The sequence below is a fragment of the Cupressus sempervirens genome, chromosome 3 (assembly GCF_028749045.1).
Source record: "Cupressus sempervirens isolate cs-2001-9-10 chromosome 3, ASM2874904v1, whole genome shotgun sequence".
NCBI classification, from domain to species: Eukaryota; Viridiplantae; Streptophyta; class Pinopsida; order Cupressales; family Cupressaceae; genus Cupressus; species Cupressus sempervirens.
In genome coordinates this window covers 1,122,206,034-1,122,230,541 of record NC_143120.1, presented here as the reverse complement: position 1 = coordinate 1,122,230,541, position 24,508 = coordinate 1,122,206,034, and the positions used below count along the sequence as shown (strand labels likewise).

The 24,508-nt window shown below is 33.2% G+C and overlaps 1 protein-coding gene across 1 annotated transcript in view; it reads right to left on the bottom strand.

The window, feature by feature from the left end:
• Positions 1–250: 250 nt before the first annotated feature.
• LOC149570749 (heat shock protein 90-5, chloroplastic-like) overlaps positions 251–24,508 on the bottom strand; it is a 41,917-nt gene continuing 17,659 nt past the window's right edge. Inside the window, exons 3-18 of the mRNA XM_089823297.1 lie at positions 7,110–7,238; positions 6,928–7,021; positions 6,751–6,831; positions 6,466–6,609; positions 6,273–6,389; positions 6,022–6,129; positions 5,715–5,819; positions 5,452–5,592; positions 5,190–5,282; positions 4,482–4,559; positions 3,446–3,700; positions 3,252–3,354; positions 1,944–2,118; positions 1,659–1,764; positions 934–1,023; positions 251–810 (exon numbers count right to left, since the gene is read on the bottom strand). Of these exons, the coding sequence (XP_089679423.1) occupies positions 613–810; positions 934–1,023; positions 1,659–1,764; positions 1,944–2,118; positions 3,252–3,354; positions 3,446–3,700; positions 4,482–4,559; positions 5,190–5,282; positions 5,452–5,592; positions 5,715–5,819; positions 6,022–6,129; positions 6,273–6,389; positions 6,466–6,609; positions 6,751–6,831; positions 6,928–7,021; positions 7,110–7,238 (2,017 nt within the window). The 3' untranslated portion in view covers positions 251–612. The remainder of the gene's footprint in view (positions 811–933; positions 1,024–1,658; positions 1,765–1,943; positions 2,119–3,251; positions 3,355–3,445; positions 3,701–4,481; positions 4,560–5,189; positions 5,283–5,451; positions 5,593–5,714; positions 5,820–6,021; positions 6,130–6,272; positions 6,390–6,465; positions 6,610–6,750; positions 6,832–6,927; positions 7,022–7,109; positions 7,239–24,508) is intronic.

Here is a 24,508-nt window from a genome sequence, read left to right as displayed (position 1 = left end):
GTGTCATGATTTGAATTGCTACAGAAAGTATCTCCTACTACTTATCAATAGTTGAATAATTTTATATAAAATCAAATGTTAAATTGTTTTATATAAAATGTAACTGTTACACCAACCTTAATTACCTTAATTTCATTTCAGACATACTGCAAACTCTGCATGTTCATCAACAAATCTGCAAATAGGACACCGTGCTCATGCAATGCAGAGTACAGATTCACAAGACTTCTCAAAGATCCAACGAGAAATCTTTTAAAAGTTCAGTTGTCAAAATTATTGATTAAATCACAAATTAAGGCCTGAAATATTTAACAGGCCTAAGGTACCCGATAACATTAAAAGTTTGAAACCTTTCAAGCATTTTACATACTCCAATATACGAGCTTAACAACCGAATCATGCGCCTATCCCAACCTTTCCCTCAAATAAATTATGTCGTCTAACAAAATTCCTCGATAGATACAAGATGCAACTCAATACAGCGGCTTCCAAAAGCTCTCAAATTTTCACCTTTTCAAGAATGAAGTAATCATTTCCTACACTAAATAGAAAAAAAAAATTGCATCTGAAGCCTGTAACATCTCCTTTCCAAGATGTTTAGGAATATGCTTCTTAATCCTTCCAAGGATCACCATCAGTTAAAACTTCAGATGGCTCAACAACCTCGGTCTCTGGAGCTTCAGAATCTCCGGTTGCAGGTGAAGACTCAACTTCGCCTGATTCTGACGTAGTACTTTGGTTCCATCTTCCGCCAAGTGCCGCTGCCATCATCTCGTATATTTTACCCCCCAACTCAGCTGGACTCTCAGGCTGTTAAATTGTCATAAAAAAGGAATCAATTGTCAGGCTCAACTAGACTTTCGTATCCCATCCCCCACTCGTACATCCACCGCCTCCAATATATCAAATCAGAATAAACATTTGAGAACTTACCGCAAATCCACTCGATATCAAAGCAGTATCATATAAAAGGTCGACTGCCCTCTTTGCTTCGTAGTTGTCGGGATCATGTCTGCATGCAGACTGCAGAGAAAAATTTTGAAAATAAAAACATACAGTGAGCATAAGTAAATTTACGTGGCTACTTTTTCAAAATGTAAAAAGCCAATGGCATTGCAAGCTACATCCGAGGCTACAATGAACACAAACAAAATGTCCATACCATACTGTCTCAACATAAGAGGCCAAAATCTATCGAATTGCAACCTAAATTAAGGCTCCAAGAGTATTAGGTACTACGTTAATTGTAGACCAGTTTTCCGTAAGTACATTGAATGCATCGACTCTTACTACATTAAAGTTTGATTGTTTTTAGAAAAGCAACCAAGATCAAGTAATCTAAATTTTTCTGATTTAAACTGTATTCTTCCAATTTCTCATTTTCTGTTCTCCACACTCTATCCCTTTATTATTTCACAGACCTAGATCTACAAGCCACTTCGTTTTAGCTCTCTTCGCTGTGATGAGGAATCAATTAGTGTGATCCAGAATGTTGATGACAAAAATCAGAGTTTAAACCAGAAGCACTCATCATATCTCCAACCATAATTATTGTTAACAGTACAATCAAAAACTGAATGTGTAAATTGTTTTCACCACAAAAAAGTAAATTCCAGCAGTAGTTTTCACCATAAAAAGGTAAAATCCAGCAGTCTTACATTGAGATCTTGAATGATCGGATGATCTGGGTTGATCTCCAAGATTCGCCTCCCACGCATGAACTCGAGTGTAGATGTATCCCCTAGTGTCTGTGCTTTCATAAGCCTTCAGAAACAACTCAAGTCATCAGTGTGAATTATAAATGCGATTCTGTCCATCAAAAATTAAATTAGAGGTAAAAAGCACAATGGTTATCAAATATTCACATAGTACCATATTGTGCAATGGTAATGACTTGCAGATAGCATTTCCATCTTTTTATTAACTGAATTTCAATTAATTACCTTTCCATATTTGCTGACCACCCAAATTTTCCTGCAACAAGCACACATGGAGATGAGCTCAAGCGTTTTGATATTTGAACTTTTGCTACTTTCTCCCCCAGTTGCTGCTTCATCCAATCACAAAGGACTACATATTTCTTTTCATCTTCTCTATCCTTCAGTTCATCTGCGTCACCTATTAACAAGTTCAACAAGTTGCATAAGCAAATTAATTTAAGCTCTATATTCAAATGAACTAGATTGCACTAGAGAATTGAAATATTTTGCAGAAATCATGACAACATGTGCATTTGATGTAAACGAGGATTCCACATCCCATGAACTGACAAGATGAAAGTGCTACTCAAAAGTGAGTGAAACACACTAACAATTGGCAGGCAGCCTGATCTCACCAACTTCACTTAAGGACATAAAATATGAAGTAAAAATAAATGATCTGATAACATGAAGTGCTATTCAAATGCTCAAAAGTGAGTGAAACACACTAACAATTGGCAGGCAGCCTGATCTCACCAACTTCACTTAAGGACATAAAATATGAAGTAAAAATAAATGATCTGATAACATGAAGTGCTATTCAAATGCACAATTGCCACGCAACCCAGCCATACAAAGTTTCCTCCAGAACGTACAATATGAAGCAAAGAAAAAAGACTTTGGTCCAGCAACCAACAAGAAAAGATCAAAATATCCATATGATAATTTCCACATATATTTACAAATTAACATCAAAATTGCTATCTTCTGATGTTCAAAACCTAGTCACTAAACATATTCATACCCATACTTAGCTTCCTCTTGGGATAAATTCATCCAAAGATGTGATGAATTGCCAAACATGAATACAGTTACCCATCTAAACCAAATAAATGTGAACAGATACAAATGCTCCACTGAAGACAAAGGCAGCACATTTTGCTTTGCGAAGACGATGGTTACAAATCCTAGAGACAAAACTGCCAGGTAACATAATATTTCGCATAGAACAGATTTCTCACTTAAATTGGTGCCCCTTCCACAGCTACTAGAAATCAGTTCTATCAACATTTGCTGTTAAAGCAAGTCACTCTCCAACGTAAGAAATGAACTAATGGCGGCCTAGAATGCCATATTATCCTTCTAATGTTTTCTAAAGGCAAGAATTCATCAAAGATCATATACAAAACAATACATATATTTTTCAATATTGACAGACGGTTTCTTTCCATTTTAAGAACTTTACTAGCGTCAGCATACAATGCCAGCTTGCCCTCCTAATGTCTCTTAAGGCAAATATGTCTTATAGATCACATGTAAAAAATTACTTACCCAGGTCTAAATCTTCTTTACTGATATCAACAAATTTCTTTTCCTTGTAACTCTGAAGATTTTGAATAGCAACCTCATCAATGGGATCCACAAGATAAAGAACCTGAGTGGGCAAGAAGGTAGGATTACAAATTAAAATCTCTAGATTATTTCTGAAGTAGATGGCAAAAAAAAATTCTGGCAGAAATCTATACCTCGATATCTTTTTGGAGAAGTTTTTCCAAAAATGGAGCACTCTTGGCACTTTTGATACTGTCTGATGCAATATAATAAATGGCATTTTGATTTTCTTTCATGTTTTCAATATAATCATCAAGGCTAATCAACTCATCTTCAATAGAGGAGGAGAAGAACCGTAAAAGCGGAGCAATACGCTTGTGATTGTTTGAGTCCTCAATGCAGCCTAACTTAATATACTTTCCAAAGTTCTCCCAGAATTTTTTATATTCCTGTATCAAAGGTTTAAGAAAGATCAAGTAGAAGAGCAAAAATCCAGTTCTTGAGGTGATTTTTCTTAGTTGATGAACATAAGTAAGCAAACTTTCAGAATTAAATTTCCGATTTCAAGAAATGCAAACTAATTACACGATTAATTCCAAAGCTTCACTAACAGTAACCCACCAACGCAGTTATCAAGAAATCATCAAGTGCAGTAAAGCATAATTGCCAGTCAAAACCTCAAAAATATTGAAGTGGCAAATTCAAACACCAGAAGATCAGAAACATCAATTACATTTTATGCACTAAATATTTGAGAAATTCCACATCAAACAGAAGTTAATCCCTCAAGAGAACACTCAGAATTGCTATTTTATCAAAGAAAAACATTTCAACTTTTTCAAGGCATTGAAGCAAACAATTCATATATATGCAATTTGTATAGAGCTGAATATCAGAGTTTAGTAAGCAATTCATATAAGTGCAATCTGTATACCATAGACAATTTCAGATTTCAGATTTTATTATAGCAAAGGAAACACGTGGATATCAATATATTTACAAGAGACTATAAAGTTATAAACAGAGAGGGCTAAAGTACAGAAGGTCTCTTCTGAAACTGTGAATAGCAACCAATCAATCCACTCTTAAGATTTTTAAAAAACATTTCTTTGATTTCCAACCTTCCCAAAGTAGGTAGCACTTAATAAGCACCTAATTTTTGGCATATAGCTTTAAATCAACTACACCAATGCCATTAACCCCGTAGACATATTTTTCCAACTGCCTTACCTCTTTATTTTCACGCTGTGCAATATCCTGAACCATATCAAATGTCTTGCGAACAAGTCGCTTCTTCATAATTCGAACCTGGTATACAAAGTAGAAGTTTCAGATCACAATCAAATACAACCAAGGTCCACAGCCCAAAATAAAAGGAATACTAGAATGAAAATAATCAGTTAAATCATTTGATCTTTACTTTTAGGAACATATAGGTGGATTAGTCCCACTAAATTGAAATTACAGAAAATTTTAACTTTTAACCATCATTCACATAATGTTCCTGGATTCTAACTGTGTCAGCTTTTTTAGCATCAGCGTTTCGGAACTCTGTGATCCATCATCAGGATAAATTAGAGCTGCTGATGGATCACAGAGTGTGATCCAAGATGTTGATGTTATAAAATCTCACACAGTTGGAATCCAGAAACAAATTATGAATTATTACTACGGGCTGTGGAAATCTAGTGTTTTTAAATCTAACCATCATGTTCACCAGAATGCTGTGGATTATGTTAATTGATGCCAAATAGTTACCATTTACAGCTACAAGAAAAATGAGATCTCCATCCTTTTTTCATCAATTTATAAAAACTGTATTCATGTAATTGCTAGCGGCCTTTTCATCCAAGAGTAGATGTCTTTTGGATATTAATACTTCACATTTGAAACATCATAGTCAGAGAGTTTAAAAACAGATCTGAAGAAAGAACTTACAATACGGCTTTCTTGAAGGATCTCTCTTGAGACATTAAGAGGAAGATCATTCGAGTCTACAACCCCCTTGACAAAGCCCAAGTAGCGTGGAAACTACACAATTACAGAAATTTATTTAAAAGCAATGATATACGATCTTCAATAAATATCAGACACACAAACATGTCTACAATAATATATGAAAATGCATGCCTATATAAAACAAAAAAACATTTGCAACCCATACATGCTTCACAAAACTCCACAACACCTAAGGTCTTACCAATTCACCATCAAAGTCGTCAGAAATAAAAACTCGCTTTACATATAGACGAATGTTTTTTGTCTTGGGTTGCATTACTTCATCCGAGCTAAGAGGAGCCATACCAGGGATGTAGAGAACACTTCTGAACTCAACTTCACCCTGTTTTACGACGGGACAAGACCAATTTGCATATTAATCTTAGGTATACTAGTTATCTCAACTTAAAAAATACAAAAATTTCATGGTTTATCTCTAAAAATACTGGCAGGTCTAAGGTATACCTCAGTTGTGAAATGAGAATATGCCAAAGGATCCAAAAAGTCATTGAATGTCTTTTTATAAAACTCATTGTATTCTTCTGCTGGGACATCTTTTGGATTGCGCATCTAGAAAGGAAAACCAATAGACATGAGACTAAGCACCACCGAAGACAATATACAAGGACTGCTCTTCTGCTCTAGGGAAGAATAAAATGTAGTATATGCAACATTAAAATATGAAATTGAACCAAAATGTTTTAGCATTCCCAGTGAGAACCATGACACATAAAACTTGATTTTTGAGATCCATAATGTAAATAAACTTTACCCAGATAGGTTTCGTTTCATTTGCCAACTCCCAGTCCCAATATTTTTCTGTAACTGTCTTAGTTTTCTTCTCCTCCCCTTCTTTAACTTCTGCAGAATCATCCTCAACCTTCAAGACAATCACAAATAGATTCAGAAAACAAATTGAACCTAATATAAACAGTTCTTTGTACATCCAAAATTAGGAAAATCAGAAAGTTCAATTCCCTCATCAAAAGAAACTGCAAAATACATATAGCACATCCCAGTTACCTCTTTTGTCTGAGATTTTTCTTGCCATGTGTATATTGGGAAAGAAACAAACTGTGAATAATTTTTTACAAGCTTCTGAATCCTTTGAGGGTCGGCATAGTCAAACTTGTCATCCGGCTGCACGGAAAAAATGGAAATTAATACAAGTTTATATAGGTGTTTTACAGCCAATTACAGTTATTAAATACTTTACCTTTAAATAAAGAGTAATCTTAGTACCCCTAAGAATAAGATTTTCTGGCTCTGCCTCTTCTCTTATTATGTAGGAGCTAGTATCTGCTGCTCCCTCCCACACATACTGCTTGTCAGATTTTGGACTTTTTGTGGAAACAACAACCTGACAATGAACAAATACCAAAATTACTTGTTTGCATGCTGTTTAGGTTTAAACTATCCTCAAATAACAGATGAACAATAGTATCAAAGAATTTTTCCTTGAATAACCTTGCAAGAATTTTTAAGAAAATTCAAAAAATACCTTTTCAGCAACCAGAAAGGCAGAATAAAACCCTACACCAAATTGCCCAATCAAGTTGTTGTCAGGACCAGCCTGGTTTTCCTACAACATAACATGCAACCAAGTGTATTTAGATGAGTTGTAGTATGTTGAGAACACACGTTGTCATGGAGTGTTTAGAGGCATAAAACTATCAACCTTCAAAGCTTGTAAGAACTTTTTGGTTCCACTCTGAGCTATAGTTCCAAGACAGTCAATTAGTTCTTCTTTGGTCATGCCAATGCCATTATCCCTGTGGATTAAAAAAATAAGCCTCTTTCAACCAAAAGTTACAAGTTACAAGCAGATGTTTATTTTCAACTTGGTCATAGAAGACTTACATTACAGTAACGGTCCCATTCTCGGGGTCTGCTTTGATACGAATTTCCAAGTCACTACCCCCTTCTGCAAGTAACTCTGGCTCGGTTACACTCAAGAAACGCAGCTTATCAAGAGCGTCACTTGCATTACTGTGAGAAACAGCGAAGAGTTATTTTATTAGCTTAGTGATTAATTACGTAATTAGTTGAGAAATTAACTGATGCAGTCAAGATCTGGATGAGAAATAAACTGATGCAGCCAAGATTCTACGAGCAACTTCCACTGAAAACTTCTAACTTTTATATGATCTTAAAAGCTAAATGCACTACTTCAAGAGATGCTAGATCACAGTGTAGTTAAGTGGAAAGGACTTCCTATCCTATTTCTGCCAGTAATTCTGGGAGAGATATAGTTCCTCAATATAGAGTTCCAATATACACGAGTGGCTGCAATAATTGTTAAAAAAATCTTAGCTGTTGTTAGAGAAGGATACTGAAGATATGCCACGGAATGTTCAGTTGCAAAACTTGATCCTAACTAAATTATTTATCACTATAAAATATCTAATTGTTTTAATTATGTTTTGGGAATTTCTAGCTTCACCCAAGCCAACCAGGTCACAAACAGGGTGGCTCATTACTGAACTGAACCATGTCATCTGTTACGAACCAACATTACCAATTAATACATTCCACCAGCCTTGAATATCAAGTTTAGGATTTGAATTTGGGTCTTCAAAATGAGAACCCAACACTTCCACCAATGAGTTCTTCCCCTTTGGTTATATCCTACGTCATCTGTTGAGCAGTCTAGGATTGAATCACCTGGATAATATCCAATTTGTTATATTTCTCTAATTGTTTGCAAACCTGCTCATATATACAGAGCAGTGCATTCCCTCCAACTGTTTTGGTCTCTATATTCTGAGTCAACTTGGCTATTTGTTGCTAAAATCAATTAATTGACACTTGTTAAGAAGCTGAAACAGTAAAATAATATATTTCCTTCATGGAGTACCGGAGTGAGGAAGGGTGCAACAGTTTTCAACCCGCTCATTATTCAATATTTGTTTACAATATAGTTAGAAAACTCGCCAGGGCCTCAAAACAAAAAATGGGGAAAAACTTGGCCAGCTTTCAGTTAAAAAACTTGGGAACTTAAAAAATTGCTTAAATTTAATTAGGAATTCTTTTGTTTTTGCAAAATTCAATGAGAGGGTGCATCCAATGACTCCATGACTCAGAATGCAAAAGAAACATGCTTAGTCTAGATTTATTTAAAAGCGAAGTGGGTACAAAATCACATTCTTGTGAGGAATGCTGATGGCTGGAAGCAAAATAGTAAATAATTTATGTAAAACTAAAAGTAAATACATCATTACAATTGGATCTTTCTCATCCCAGCTCTTGTAAGAACCAAGGGAGAGGTAGAACTAGAGGGTCTAGATGTAGAAGTCTGCACTGGGTATGACCATCTCCTCACTCGGAATGTCTGACTCAGTCTGTGGCTCGTCCTGCATCTGAGATATAGCTCTACCTCAAGCTTCTCTCAGCACTAGCATTGACTACTCATATCATATAGTCAGAAACTGAACCCACCCCCCTAATAAACCTACATGCCTTCCCACACATAGATAAGCATGACTCTACTATTTTCTAATCCTTCAAGATCTTGTAGATAATAATATTTCTCTTAGTATTAAGCACTAACACTAGATGACACGAAAATAATTAAATATTTTTTATTAATGATGTACGAAAAATAGAAAGATATAAAAATGATAGCATGTAGACAAGAGTACTAAAGTGGTTCTCAAGACAAAATGAGGGGAAATTGTTGAAGAAATTACATTGTTGTTGGTTAGTTTGAATAATTAATAATATTAGGTTGGTTAGTTTTTGGCGAGTATTATTATAAGAGAAAATAAGTCTTTAAAAAGCCACTACACTATAATGTAGGAATGGACAGAACCAAATCAAGCTTTTATTGCAAGCCCTATTTTTTGCTCTATTGTGTGTGGTTTTCCTATGGTGTGACTAAGAAGTTTTCTATGGCTTCTACTATGGGAAGAGATCATAATTGTTTGTAGCCAATTATCTACGTAGAGTTAGGATTATTAGACATAAATGTAACCATTGTACATGCAAATAAAATTAATAATGCAAAGGAATAAAGAACATAGAAATAGAATAGAAGATGCAAAGATTTAATGTGGCTCATCCAATCTTGGGCCACATCTATGAAAGAGAGAGCCCAATATTCTTATCTAGTAATTGAACCTAAATACAATCTGCAATCCCTTTAAACTCAATACCACTACAAGAAGCTACAATGTTGCCATATAAGAATCCCTATCCCTAAGTCACTTTATCCAATGTCTTATGTCGGTTATAAAATTAGGGGTAGAATACGGTGTCCAATAGAAAAATAACACCTCTCCAAATCATTTAGTCACACTGTTCAAAAATCACCTCAAACCCCCTCAAACATGCTTCAAGTCCACCTCAAATCTGCTTCAAATCAATAGAAATCAGTGTGCAAGTGTTTGGAAGATTATTTTCCCACTCTAGGCAAAATACAAGTCAAGAAGTGAGAAATTAAATTAAATTGGGCCATTTTTTTGCCTTTAAACTGTTCTTATAAAACTGCGACTGAGTTTTTAACAAAAAGTCCCCGAGTTTTTGGCCAAAACTCGACAAGTACTTGGCAAGTTTTTTGTGCCAGTAAATAGCATGTAAAACTCATCAATAACCATGCAAAAATGCATAAAACAGGCTCCCAAAATAAACTATATGCAAAACTGACCTTAACTGCTCCATATCTTGCCAAAAATAGCACAAAAATACTCAACTGCATGAGAAACCCAAAATATCTCCTATACTGAGAATGAACTCCATGTAATGTCCGGTTAACTCAAATAGTCTATCTTGGCTAAAAATAGAACTCCTTGGTCAAGTGTAAGCCACTTTAAGTCTTCTTTATTATTATTGCATTCAAAACTCAACATTAACAAATTGATTTATATTTATCAATTCATTAATATTGATCACATATTATATGCAAATAATAATAAATATATTCCTCTTGAATAAATATTTGCTCATTTGAAAATTTATTATTATTAGATGGCTTATAATATCAACTAAAAAAAAATTATTTTTTTAAATGGACCATAAAAAATATATAAAAATTATATGTTTATTAATATAATAGTATGTGTTATAAGTTTGATATAAAGTCGTATATTATTATCTTAATAAACATATAATTTTTCTACCATAAAAGGTCGGACCCAAGAACTCCTCCAATTTAACAAATTGGCATATAACACAAGGAAAAGTTAGATATTCTTTTCATTTTTTCACTTGTCGATTTATGAAAGAGGGGAAATATGTTTTGGAGAAACCCTTAGCTGTCATGCAAGAAACTCTAGTTTTTCTTTTTCTATTGTTTGTCATTCTCCATGCTTGATGCCATAAGTGCTTGGACGTTGTTTGTCGTGAGCTTCATGGGGTTTCTTATTTCTGTTTCGAGGGTTGTTCTTCTCTGCTATTACATGGCTTCCAAAAGCCATGAGTTTCATATTTGTTCTTTTAAACGCCATAATGGCTGGTTTATTCTTCAGATTTCATAGCTAATATTTCTATGGTTGCCATGAGTGTTGATGTATTTGAGTTCTTTAAGTCATGAGCTTATTCTTCATGCTGGGAACGCCATATGTGTTCACGGGTTCCTCCATTTCTTCTGAGATATTGGCTGCCGTGAGCTCCATATTCTTCTCCTTCACTTGTCGTGACCTTCCATTACTGTTTTACGGGTCTCATGCTGTAGATTTCTGGTTTCTTGCTAGGCTGGGTTATTACTTCAAATGTGGGTGATCACTGGTATTTTATGTAAGTTATTTTACCTCCATTTTGTGCCATATGATCTTCTTCACTATAGTATTCTCTGTTGCATTGGAGGGTTTGTCGTAGTTGTTGTTTTTACTCCATTGTTAGCTTAGATCTGTAGTTCCTTTAATATGGATTACATCACTTGTATTTCACAGTTGCTTACACAGAACCGCTCCTCTATTCTGGTTTGTTTTACCATGATTTGGTTCAAAACCTCACTCCATGAACTACAGCAAGATATGCATCACAGAGGACTCCAACAAGCTCTATTTTGTAGGGTTTCCTCCTTTTGGAAAGCTTAGTATCTTCCACTAGCTCCCAATATCTTTCTATAACAGACCCACCCTCAGCTCTTTGATACCCTAGACCCCTCCTATGTTGTTTCTCATGAAGTGATGAGAGATTCTCTACATTGATCGATGCTTAATGAACCAGTTCTAATATTTCCAATAAATCATGATGCTCACTTGAATTCAAGGCTTGATACACAACATTAATTTCCTTAAAAGCATCCACTTCTACTACCACAGCATATTTTGCTGCATTTGACCAGAAACAACTGTTCATTATATCTTTAACTGCAGTACTCTTTTGGTAGCCCGTGCACACACATGTTGTTATACTGAAAAATACATATAAATGAAATGTTCCTCCTTCATGACAGTGCAGTATCATACTTATATTTCTACCATAGAAGCTTACATACTTTCATTGTTTTGATTGTTAAAAATCATTGCTCTTTGAAACTTCTCTTGTAGATATACTCAATTTACTATTATCCTATAGCATCTTGCACTTCAAACTCTGAAAATCATGTTTACCTTGAAGCTCTTGCTAATTGCATCATAACAAATCTATAACTGATATTCCTTCTTGTTTGAGCATTGAACAATCAAAACTTAATCTGGGAATTACTGATTCTACATTTTGATTTCAACTTGCATCCAAAAAGATAATGATTATAAAATAGTTATGCACAATATCTTTTTGCTTGACTGTAATAAATTCCAGTCTTTATCTGCTACCGAATCAACCTTTAAGACTTTATGAATGAACATTCGTTTGAGCATCTTTGTTTCTAGTTTAGCTTGTGGCTATGGTTGCTTGCTAAAAACTTTATCTCTGATTGTGCACTCGTAAACTTTCCAATCCCTCCATGATTCAACTGAAAGGTTTCAAACCTGTAACATATGTATATCCCTTTAACAATCTCCTCATGTCTTCAGTGGACTACTTTGGTTCAGCCAGAAGGTCTCATACTTGTAACATATGCATGCCCCCTCAACGGTCTCTCAGGTCTTCAGTCTTTACCTCTACATGATTTGACCAGAAGGTTTCACACCTATAATTTACGTGTGTCCCTTCAATAGTCTCCTCAGTCCTTCAGTCTTGGCCTCTACAAATCTCAGTTGAAAGGCTTCATGCGTGTAACTTATGCATGATCCTTCAACAACCTCAAACTTCATACCTGTACCTACACATGAAACAAACTTATTAGCATAAAACCTGCTTTGCTTTCAGATATTTCTCTTGCCTTTGCATATTTTCATGCAGTTAACTGAATAATTACGTTGTAGGACCACTAAGTAGTGTAGAGATAACTGGAATGATTTCCATTGCTCAATTTGTATGAATTGACCCTCTCTCTTTTTTTTACATTTTGCAGGTCTATTCCCAAATGGAGATGCGGGCTCAAATCTCCTTCAACATTCAAATCAACGATCCTTCTATTCAAGCAATGGAGGCTCTTACCCTTATTTCTTCAGTACTTTTATGTTTATGCAATGTGTTTATTCAAATATTATATTAGGAGCTGCCACAACTTATGTGGTATATGAATGCATTGTATCAAGCACTGTTTAAAATTTGAACATTTTGTACCTTACGAAACAATTCTGAAATATATTTCAACAAAAGTGTACTATTTTAGTACTTATAAAAAATGATCAATTTCTCTTGTTTATTGATTTATGTACTTCATATTCAACATCCAAACTATTCTGAAATATGCATGACTAAAGACTTAAAACCATGGTTACAAGGAGACCCGTCTCCCCCCCTAAAAGTCGCATCTCGGTCTCAGAGACTTTTCGCATCTCCGGAGACCTCAAAAATGGTTGGAGACTTCATGACAAAGTCTCCTGAAGTCTCCCCGTCTCCTAATCCAAAAAGTGAAGTCTCCTGATAAAATATAAATGTAAAATATAATATTAAATAATTTTATATATTTTAGCCCTCTTTTTAATGTTTTTAATGCAAAAATTAAGACCAAAGACAATTTAAATGATTAAATCATTTAAAATATTTTATTTAATAAATTAATAACTTTAAATGGTCTTAATGATTTGCCCCCGATTGTACTACCATCAGAGGAACCTAAGTTGGAGAGTGATGATTTTTTGGAGAGCATGATAGTTGAAGACCTTGATATGGATGATCACAACCTTGTGGAGTAGATGATAGTACCATCGACATACTAATACTAGATATATTTCTGTTTTTTGTTTTTTGTACAAAGTGTTCATTTTTGTTTGCATATCAACAATTCAGCATCAAACTATACTTTTTTGAATTTAAAATTTGAATATGTAATGATAATCTCAGCGATTATCAATCTGATATGATGGTGATCATATGCAATATTCGAAAAACAAATGTCTATGAGATACAATATTGTTATCATGTGAGTTTTGAAATCTTTGACTCTATGAGTCTATTTTAATTTTTAATGTGACATTACTATTATTATTTACTTTAGTCTTTTATTCTTACAGTATTACTATTTTCAAATTTTGTATTTACTTTTAGTATTAGACTCTTTAAACTATTAAAAAAATAAAAATAAAGAAATTCCCGTCTCCAAGTACCCCATCTCCTATTTGAAAAATTGTCATACCGGTACCATTACTAGTACCAAAGACCTCAAAGTCTCCCCGAAGTCTCCCCTTCTCCCGGTGACCTTGCTTAAAACACATAATGCAGTATATAAACAATTTTAACATAGCAATTTAGGGGGTAGGCTAAATTGGTCACAATTTTGAAACAGTTGGCTATTTGTTAGGAGATTTTCTAACAGTGGAAGATTTTTCTTCCAATCTCTTTCATTCTGCTTATGTTTGCATTTTGGTAGAAATGGGATGTATCTGAGGGGCTTCCAGCTCAGATTTCAATCAACATTTTATTGGGGTGTTGGGTTGAGTCCCTAGACTATGAAGGGTTTCTCTTCGAGTGTAGGCGATGAAGGGGTTCCCCATCTTAAAATATAATTTTAATAATAATTAAATAAATAATGATAAGAAAATCATATTCAAGTACAAAAATTAAAAATAAAAATTTGATATAATATATTATCAATAAAATAATATTTAGTATAACATTTTAAACAATTAAATAATAATAAATTTAATATGAATAAATAAATAAATAAAATTAAATAAAAGAGAATATTGTAGAAAGTATGTTATCCCTCTAAATAAGATTCAATAATAAATGATAATAAATACAAAAAGGACAAATAAATAAATAATATAATATAAACTAACTAAATCTAATAAAAAGTCAAGAGATGTAATAAAAAGATGTGTCTCTTTAAAAATAAGATCTCAAAGGGAGGAGAGTTCATTTTAAAGAATAAGGAAGAGGAGAAGAAGAGAAGAGTTAAAGAAGGATCGGAATGAGAAGAAAACAAGTTACTTTTTCAAATATTTTCAATGATGAAAGGATATGACTCTTCAAAAATATTTTAACTATGAAGAGTTAAGAATTTTCAAAAGGATTCTGATTATGAAAGGTTGTGACTATTTGATGATACCATGATTACAAAGTGTTGTGAACTTTTTGGTAGTATTGTGATTAGGAAGTGTTATGACTTTTCAAAGGATTTTGATTATGAAATGTTATGACTTTTCCAAAGGATTGTGATTATTAAGGGTTGTGACTTTTCAAAAGGATTGTGATTATGCAAGTTTGCAACTCTTTGAAAAGGACATAGATGATAAATGAAAAATGGGAGGATTAAAAAACAAATATACTTAGAGTTGAACTACAAAACCATCAAGCTAGAGGAAGTAAAGAAACTAAACTAATATATACTGAATGTTGAGAATTGAAATAATATATATTTTATGAAGGATAATAAAATGAAAAACTAGAAGGAACTAGAGGTATGTTCATTTGATGCATTTATTTCATAAATAAATATGAATCATTTGGTAGATAAAATTATCAAGATCAAGGATTGAGATGAGATATTTATAGTTCTCATAGAGATAAGGTAAGAACTTGGTAGAGGGCATTCATTATAATGTTGAGTTTCTTTTAAGAAAACTCAAAGATTAGAGGGCATTCTTGATTGAATGTCAAGATTCCAAATTGGAACCCAGAGAGAGATTTGTAGAGAATCTCTTAGAGACAATATATATTGTAGTGGTTAATCATATGCATATGTTAGAGACAAGAGGCTTGGTTAGAGATGGGATCTCTACCGTGTGTGTATTGTAAATGATTTACTCATTAATAAAGATCCCAAAGGCCTTAGAAGGTGCTCTTAACATGGTTTCCTAACTGAGAGTTATTCTCATTAGAAGGTTAGGTAAGTCTGAGCAGAGCCTCCTTCAAAGGATTAGGTGGGTTTAGTATGGGAGTTATTGCTTAGATGATTTAATAATATTCATCTTGTTGATTTCTAATAATTGTTTTATACTCATATATTTATGTCAACTTGTCCATCTACTAACATTTGTTATAGGTTTTAAGCATCAAATATTCTAGATGGGAGAAGGGACAATAAACTCGACAACAATATACAGTCAAGAAGAAGGGTGTGAAGAAATAGAGTTTTTGGTTGTTGAGGAAATGTGTCAAAATCTGTTGCAAAGTAAATATAATCAATGTAAGTACATTGAAACTAACCCAATTGGAGGTACAAGTTGCACAATGATAATGGTTTGATTGGAGCCAGAGGTATAAGAAAATCAATATAAGTTAAAGATGTACCCATGAGAGAAGAGAGACAAAGGTAGATCCTCCAAGTTGCAAGGGATGGAGAGGACTACACGACTAGTAAATGGTATAGTTTAACAGGAAGATGATTGTTTGGAGAACCACAAGAATACTCCCAAGGTTTTATTTTTTGACTGGCAGAATGAGGCTGCCAAAATTGAAGATGCTTGGCACATTGTGAAAGGGAAAAAAGAAATAAAATTGAAGAAAGACACTCTCAATAAGGTACTATGATCTCACTCAAAGGGGGGTGTCAATTTTAAACAAAAATCTTAAACTTGTGTATTGTTGTATTTTGGGATGTTATGATTTGTTAATGGATCCTTCCAGTATTCATGCTCTTCGAGATTATGGTACCCTTAGTTAACCCATCCTTGGTCTCAACCAAGTTTTTCAAGATTCTTCAATAAAATAAAATCAATATTACTAAGCAAAAAATAGATTAATAAATAAATTTGATTTACCAAAATACTTTAAAAGTGAAAAGGCACAATTTTTACTTTCATTTACATTAAATATTATTTTAATTTGATTTTCCAAAATAATTGCAGTAAAAGCTATTAAATAATATCTCCATTTATTACTATTTTTTATGGTCAATATTGTAAATCTTGTAGATATTAGAATGTTTATAATATTGTTTTTATTCTTTCCCCATTAGAATGTTTCTAATAACAATGATGTTTCCTAATAGAAACAAATGATTGTAGTAAAAGGTATTAAATATTCTCCATTTATTACTATTTTTATTGTCAATATTGTACTTATAGATATTAGAATGTTTATAATATTGCTTTTATTCATTCCTTATCAGAATGTTTCTAATAACAACGATATTTCCTAATAGAAGCATTATCTTTATAAACTATAAATGAGCATATTGCTCATTCATTAATTTACTAAATATTTTACCAATTACCTGTGTAATATTGTATCAGAGAAATTAAATTTTTCTCAAATATTTATAATTTCTAAATTGAAATTATCTTCTCTAAATTTTCAAAAAAAAAAAATTGCAAAACCTAACTAGGGTTTTTGCATTGGTATTAACATCATTTCTACTAACTTTTCTAGGTTGAGAGTTTCCATTTGTGGTTTTCTTTCCTAGCTCGTGACCTTTGAGCGACTATTTTCGTGGCTTTATCTACAACCTACGACATTTGAACTCAATGTCACCTGCTCACTTTCATTCTTGTGGATTTTGACCTATTGTTTATGACCAATTTGATGTCTTTTTGGTTCCTCCAATGGGTAGTAAAGGCTCAAAATGAATTCATTTGCTTAAAATGATTCTCGGATGATATTTGTTTGCCTTATATTAAGCTTTAGGAGATCCAATACTATCTTAAAGCAAAAAATATTCTTATTGCTCAAACCTTAAAACTAACGCATAAGCCATATATTGCCCAACCATTAAAATTGACCAATATTACCCTTCTTTACACAACATTTTTGACCTCTAATGAGCCTCTCTATGTCAACAACATCCAACAACATGTAGAATCGATGATATTCAAAGACTCAATCTGTGCTAAGTATCTTTTTTCTCTAATACAAAGATTATTGATTCTTATTGCTCAAACCTTATAACCCTAACGGGTAAGCTATATATTTCCCAACCATTAAAAATGACCAATATTACCCTTCTTTACACAACAGTTTTCACCTCTCATGAGTCTCTCTATGTCGACAACATCCAACAACATGTAGAATCGATGATATTCAAAGACTCAACCTGTGCTAAGTAGCTTTTTCTCTAATACAAAGATTATTGTCTAAGTATGTGTAGTGTCGTGGCAATTAGATTTGGCTCTGGTAAACACGTGATGAAGGGTTGCTTAAGAAGACCTGTCTCTTCCTTGACGGCACCTTTACATATTAAACATTATTCCTTAACATGCTAATGAGCTGATACAATAGTTAGTATTCTTACTATTGAGACCTAAGTTACTAATGTTGGTTCTGATGCTGATGCAGGTGCAGGGTGCTGATGCACAAATGCACAATTTTTTTAGGGGGGATTTTGGATGTGTTTGGGTCCGTCCATACATTTTTATTTTATTTTTAAAGATATATATGTATACTATAATTTATGTATGCAAAGAAATACAAGAAATATACAAAAAATAAACCATTATGTAGCAATTAGCATAATCAAATTGATATAACAGTAATGTCTAATTAGTAAATTACTCAAGTTCAAGATTCTGAATTACAAAATCAAAACATAGTTCATGGTGCAATGTTTGATCAATCAAGAGTCGAGGCTCAAAATTCACAAATCAAATTCAGTCAATCAAAATCATAAGGATTCTCAAAAAAATCCACATTGTCATCATCTCCTTCTGCTGCAACACTTGCAAGTTCATTTGAACCAAACATAGTTCCAATTGTGCTAGATGCACGTGCTATGATGTTATCAACATCAACCTCTGTCATCACAATAAGATCCCGAAGTGTTGCATCCAAGTTTGCAAATTCAAGGGCTACATCCCAAAGCTTGGTTGACCCTTCCTTGTATCCATCCTCCTTAAATGACAAAAGATGCAAGTTGGTATGTATAGTTAGTATCATTATAGTTTTAGATATATGTCTCTAATGGGATGATAATGATCTATGAGATTTGATTACTATGAGGTAGAAGTATTAAAATATTACTTTTAAGTATGGTTTATTTATTTATTAATATAATATTATATATTATACTATTATTTTATGGATATTTATTATTATATTGAGAATATTTTATTTTATTTTATTTCTCAAATTCTCTTTTATTATTGTCATTTATTTAATAAAGTTTTATTATTTAATTATTATTTGTTATTGAATCCTATTATTTAGTCTTTAGTTTCCCACTACACTGAGTTAAGGTTGGCTCAAAAGGATCGGGCCCTACATTTAAATTAATTGCCAAACTTTAGACCCACAATTAAAAATACTATTCTTAAAAATAAAACAATGTAATTGGGCACAATACAAAATATCACCAAATATCTTATTAGAGACTCCATCACAAATCCACCCCTTTGGAAGAACTAGGTTTTTGTCTAGACGACCTATTAAAACCCCTGAAAGGCTTCATCTCCAAAAATTATAAATCATTGTATCAAACCCATAAGCATTACCCATACAATACCAAGAACCCCCTTTATAACAATCACCAGAGGCATCTAGAAAATGAGCCAACTTGGCATAACCAAATAAATATATTTAATAAAGTGACCTGATTATAATATTTTATTATTATATAATTAACTAAATTAATATTAAGTCATTATTTGATGTTTTTTGACAACTAGATAAAAATCAATTTAATTAATTGTCACCTTAAAAATTGGAGATATTACAACACAATGGATCCATGAGCTGAAAGTCACAGGGTTTCCAACCAAATAGTATAGGGAGCTAACTATTACAAATGGCAAACATCTTAACAGTCTCAACCAAGGAAACTTGGTGACATGTCCACATTTCCAAGGCATTTTAGGATGGGGAGACCCTTGGGGGACGACCCTAACCATGCCCAAAATCTGGAAAGTCACAGGAAACATCCCAGACCCAAGGGAATTCACCGGGAGACTAGAAGGAATGGTTGGGAATGTCTATGAAGTCCTCCAAACCTCCCAGGGTCAACCAACCATCCACTTCCAAAAGTGACATTAAAGGATGCAGAAATGAGTTTTATTTTGATGATGCCATACTCATTATAACTTAGAGATGATGACATGCGAATAGATAACGAAATTACGGCTAATTTCTTGATTCTGAGAAAACATGAAGTGCAATTCCCCATTTAATAGGAATGTGCTAAAATATGGCAAGGGAGCTATTGTTTAAAACTTATAAAAATGGCCCATATTTCTTTAGCGAATTTTCACTCACCCTCTTAGAATGTCCACACTAAGATTTCTACTCATCTTTTCTCATGCAATGTGCTTTATCTAAATAATTTTCTAATTTTAGCCAATTGTATATAACTAGGAATGCCTTGCAATATAAATTCTATGTAGAATTCTCATCTATTAGTTCTTTTTTGCACTAAACCAAAAAACCCAATTCTTTTTTGGAGTCTGAATTTTGGTTGTGTGATAATATCCTTGCTTGTTGGGATTGCAAAGTGCTTTCCACTAAGCTTGGGTGCTTTATATGTCATTGAAAGCTTTTGATGTCAAAAGTTTTGGGAATTCACAGGCAACAAGTGTCAATTAAAGGGATTTTGCTTCATTTGTTGAAGGATCAGTTCTAGGCACATCACCAAACTCAAAGTGATCTATCATGTTCTATTACCAATTGTGTATCAAGTAAGACAGTTTGCATTTTCATACTAATTTTTAGTATCATATGATATTGATGATGAACCATGAATTTGAATTAAGTTTTGACATTGTCTAATTTGTTTGTTGGTAACTCTCATGTGAAATCTCAATTTGACAACATTGCTATGCTAAGTTTGATAATGTAAATATTATTTATGTTATGGTAAATTGGTGTTATTGTAGTTGTATTAAACAAAGGAGATGAAAGCTCCTTATATAGATTTACAAAGATTGTTTCTAAAAGAAACACTCGTAAACTAAAGACAAAAAAATAAAAACTACTGAATAAACTAAAGATTAACTAAGATGACCGTTAAAAAATCGTAAGAATATTTTGATACCCTTCCTTGATAGTCAACGTCTAACTGTTGTCTTTTGGTCACAAATTTTTCAAAACATTTTGTTGCTACTAAGACCCTCCCAAGATCTGTAAAATGTAAATGACCAAGAAGACAAACCTCGTCAAAAAATGAACAAAAAAAGGTACCCCCTTCTTCAAGATGCTCTACAAAAAGCGACAATAGCTTGCCACTAACTCTACCACTAAGATGAGTCTACTACTAACCCTCCCAAAATCAGCAAAATATCTAACCAAAAAAATCACAAAACATCCAACTTGATGTTGGATAACGAAGTTGTTCTGCCCTAGAGACAGACAAACACAAAGTACAACTAGCACGATTGAGGAAAAATCGACAAGCAAACCCTCCAAAATTTGCAAATGAGCATGATGCTCCAAAACAAACTACAAAATGCCATGATTTTTTTTGGAGAAAAATCATCGAAAACCCAACATAATTTTGAACTGAGAATTTTATCAAAACCTAGTATGATTTTTGAGGTAAAAAATCAATCAAAAACCAAACAAAATCTGAGTCACGAATAATAGATTTTTGAGGAAAAACGATAAAACCCAAGAGATAGTTTTTAAGGAAAAATTTATAAACCCATTAATTAATTTTTTAGTAGAAATTAAAACCCACAAAGGAATCCAACGCAACTTTGTAAATTACAAAATCAAAAAAAAATTGAGGGGGAAAAATGTGAAACCTCATCATAAATTATTTTAAGAGAAAAATTTATGAAATCCGTCAAAGAAACCTTCATGCAGCAAAATATGAGACTTCGCATGGTAAAATAGTACACATGCAAGTAACAAAATGCACATTCAAGCAACATGAAAGAACATGCAACTCTCATGCAAATACATGCCACCTTCAAAAATCAAACTCTTGCTGAAACCAAGAAATCATGCGATCAAACCTTCAACTAGGCTTGCGATTTCCAGCTAAAATCTTAGAAGACAAACCACAAATTTCATAAAATACCACTTACAATTTTTTCTAAAATCAAAAAACAAATTTCTGCAAAATAATAAAGATTAGAAGAGGCTTGAATTTTTCTTTAAAAAGTTCCCAAATTTTATGAAACCTCATCAACGACTCTAATACCATGTTATGGTAAATCAATGTTATTGTAGTTGTATTAGACAAAGAAGATGAAAGCTTCTTATATAGAATTATAAATACGTTGCTTCTAAAAGAAACATCCTGCACCAAATACAAAAATAAAAACTACCTAGTAAACTAAAGACTAACTAAGATAACCATTAAAGAAACATTAGAATATTTTAATAATTTATTGATGCCTATATCAATGTTAGCAAATGAATATATTTAAAACTTTTCATGTTTTTTATACAGCCCTCTCCTTTGCCATTCCTTGGCCATCCCCAAAAATAGCACAAAAAGTCAGGCTCGAAAATGTGTCCCCACATTCTTGTCATCCCTATCCTAAAAGCTCAGGATAACATAGGTCTCAGATGATGGTTTCAAGCATAAGCTTAGTGCTTCATGGATTATGTTTAATTGTTCAAAACAGCCAACAGTTAAATGTGTTAATAAATTCAATCCATTACATTTTTAAATTGACACCTTTTTATTAATAATATTATAATTATTACAATGGTCATCTTAGGTTCTATATTTAGATTCATATAATTTTAGCACATTAGTTTGTTTTTTTAGTGTCACTATTTTTAACGACTTCTTCCTTGTAATTTATTATTTAAGGAGATTGTCTCCTCGGTTTAATGCAATCATGAATTCCATTTTTCAATTCATTCAATTTAACTAGTTCATGGTATTAAAGCAAGTATTCTAGGAGTTCTTTTTTTCGTAATTCATGTTTGAAAGTGAAGAAAAAATTAATTAATATTTCTCCATGAAAATTTGGCTTAAACCCATTTGGGGTTACCTGCTTGAGAGCAACTTTTGGAGATTGTATCGCTTCACCCAACATCTCTGATTTTTTTAAAGTCCCCAAGATTTTCGTTTGGCTGTTATTGTGTCTTTGAACTACGTTTTTTGCTTTGACGAATAACAAATTTGACTTTCCTTCCTTGGCTACGAGCAGTCCTTGGCTCAAGGGCACCCAACAATCAAACTTCTATGTACGAGCACCCACATCAACCATGATTTCAGCCTTTTGTGAAAACAATCTAGCACCCAATATCTTTTCAAGACTTGCAACCAGGCAAAGATTTATTTTTTCCCATCTCCAATGCCCCAACATTTCACCACACGTCTGTCTTCTGAACCATGTCAACAATGTTTGATTAAAACAAACAACCCATCTACCAGGACCGCGTAAGGCATAAGTCCCAATTATTTCACCATTTTTTGCCCACATGTCTTCAGCGGTAGCTCCTTCAAATTTTTGGCATTTTCTGCAACAAAAAATTCAGAAAATTTTTATTCCAATTTTTTTTTAGAATTAGTTTTGGGATTTTTTAGATTTCGGTTTTCTTTTAGAATTTCTTCCAAATCCTAAACCTACTTATTTTGGGTTTTTAGTTTTCAGTTTCTAGTTTTGTAACCCTAAAACAGATAAAGATTTTTATATTTTTTAAATTAAAAATGTTTTTTTTTCCTAATGATATTTTTGCAAGTTCATCTACCTTCCTTTTTTCCAACATTTTTTATTTGTCTCCATTTCTGAGTCTTCACTAGGTTGACCAGCAACCTCAGTTTCAATGATGGCCTCTTTGACCGACATTATGTTGGACGGGAATCAGCAGTTGAATGGCTGCAGTTACAACACGTGAAAGCAACGCATGATGACAATATTTGAATATTGTTTTCTTGCGAATATGGTTTTGGGTACAGAACCACGTCCTACAACAATTCAAACAAATCAAGATAAATGGGATGAATGAAATAGCTCCCTCAAGTGCCTTACAATAAAAACAACTAAAAAGATCTGGCACATCTTAAAGGATCTTTATGAGATGTGCAACAAGAATCGCACTTTCTTTTTAGAGAATTTGTTGTTTTCTATCATAATGGATGAGAAGACAACTCTCCAAGCACATCTCCTGACAATCAAAGATATATACGACCAGTTAGAGGCTACTGGCTACAAGATGGAGGAAGAAGATATGGTAGTGATCACACTGAAAAGCTTGTCTCAATCCTATGCGCACTTTATAGAGACACTCAATATCACTTCTACTAGAATTGTCCTAACATTCTCTGATCTCTATAGCAAGATAGATGGAAGCAACAGTTGAAAATCATGACAGCTCCTCTTTTAAACAAGTGGCCTTTCCAACGCAAACCTCAAACAAGAACACAGGGACCTCTTAGTTCCCTTAATAGAAAGGATCAGGCGAACCTTTGGCATCTTCAAAGAAGAAGAGTGTTTAATGTAATTATTGCCACGAGCTTGGTTACACAGAAAAAGATAGCAGTAAACGGTTGGTAGCTGCACAATCTTCACAAGAATGGTCTCAATAGAATCCGCCAACTACTCTATGTTCAGATGAGGAGATTGCCTCCTATGCATTTTGATCAGCTCATATTATGGGAGGGTTTTAACAATTTTTACTCAAAAGTTATCTAGAGGGTTTTCATAATTTTTTCCCTTTCAAAAATTCAATTGGGTTCTACTCTATATTCAGATGAGAAGATTGCCTCCTATGCATCTGATCAGCACATATTATGGGAGGAATTTAATAATTTATACTCAAAAATTATCTGATGGATTTTCATAATTTTTTCCCTTTAAAAAATTCAATTGGGCTTTACCGTTTTCCCTCAAAAACAGAGTTTTGCATTCTTTGATCTGCATCTTTACTTATGTTTGCTTTTGATCAATTTTTCAACTCAAATGTTGTGTTTGGTTTTGCTCGATATTTCTCCTCAA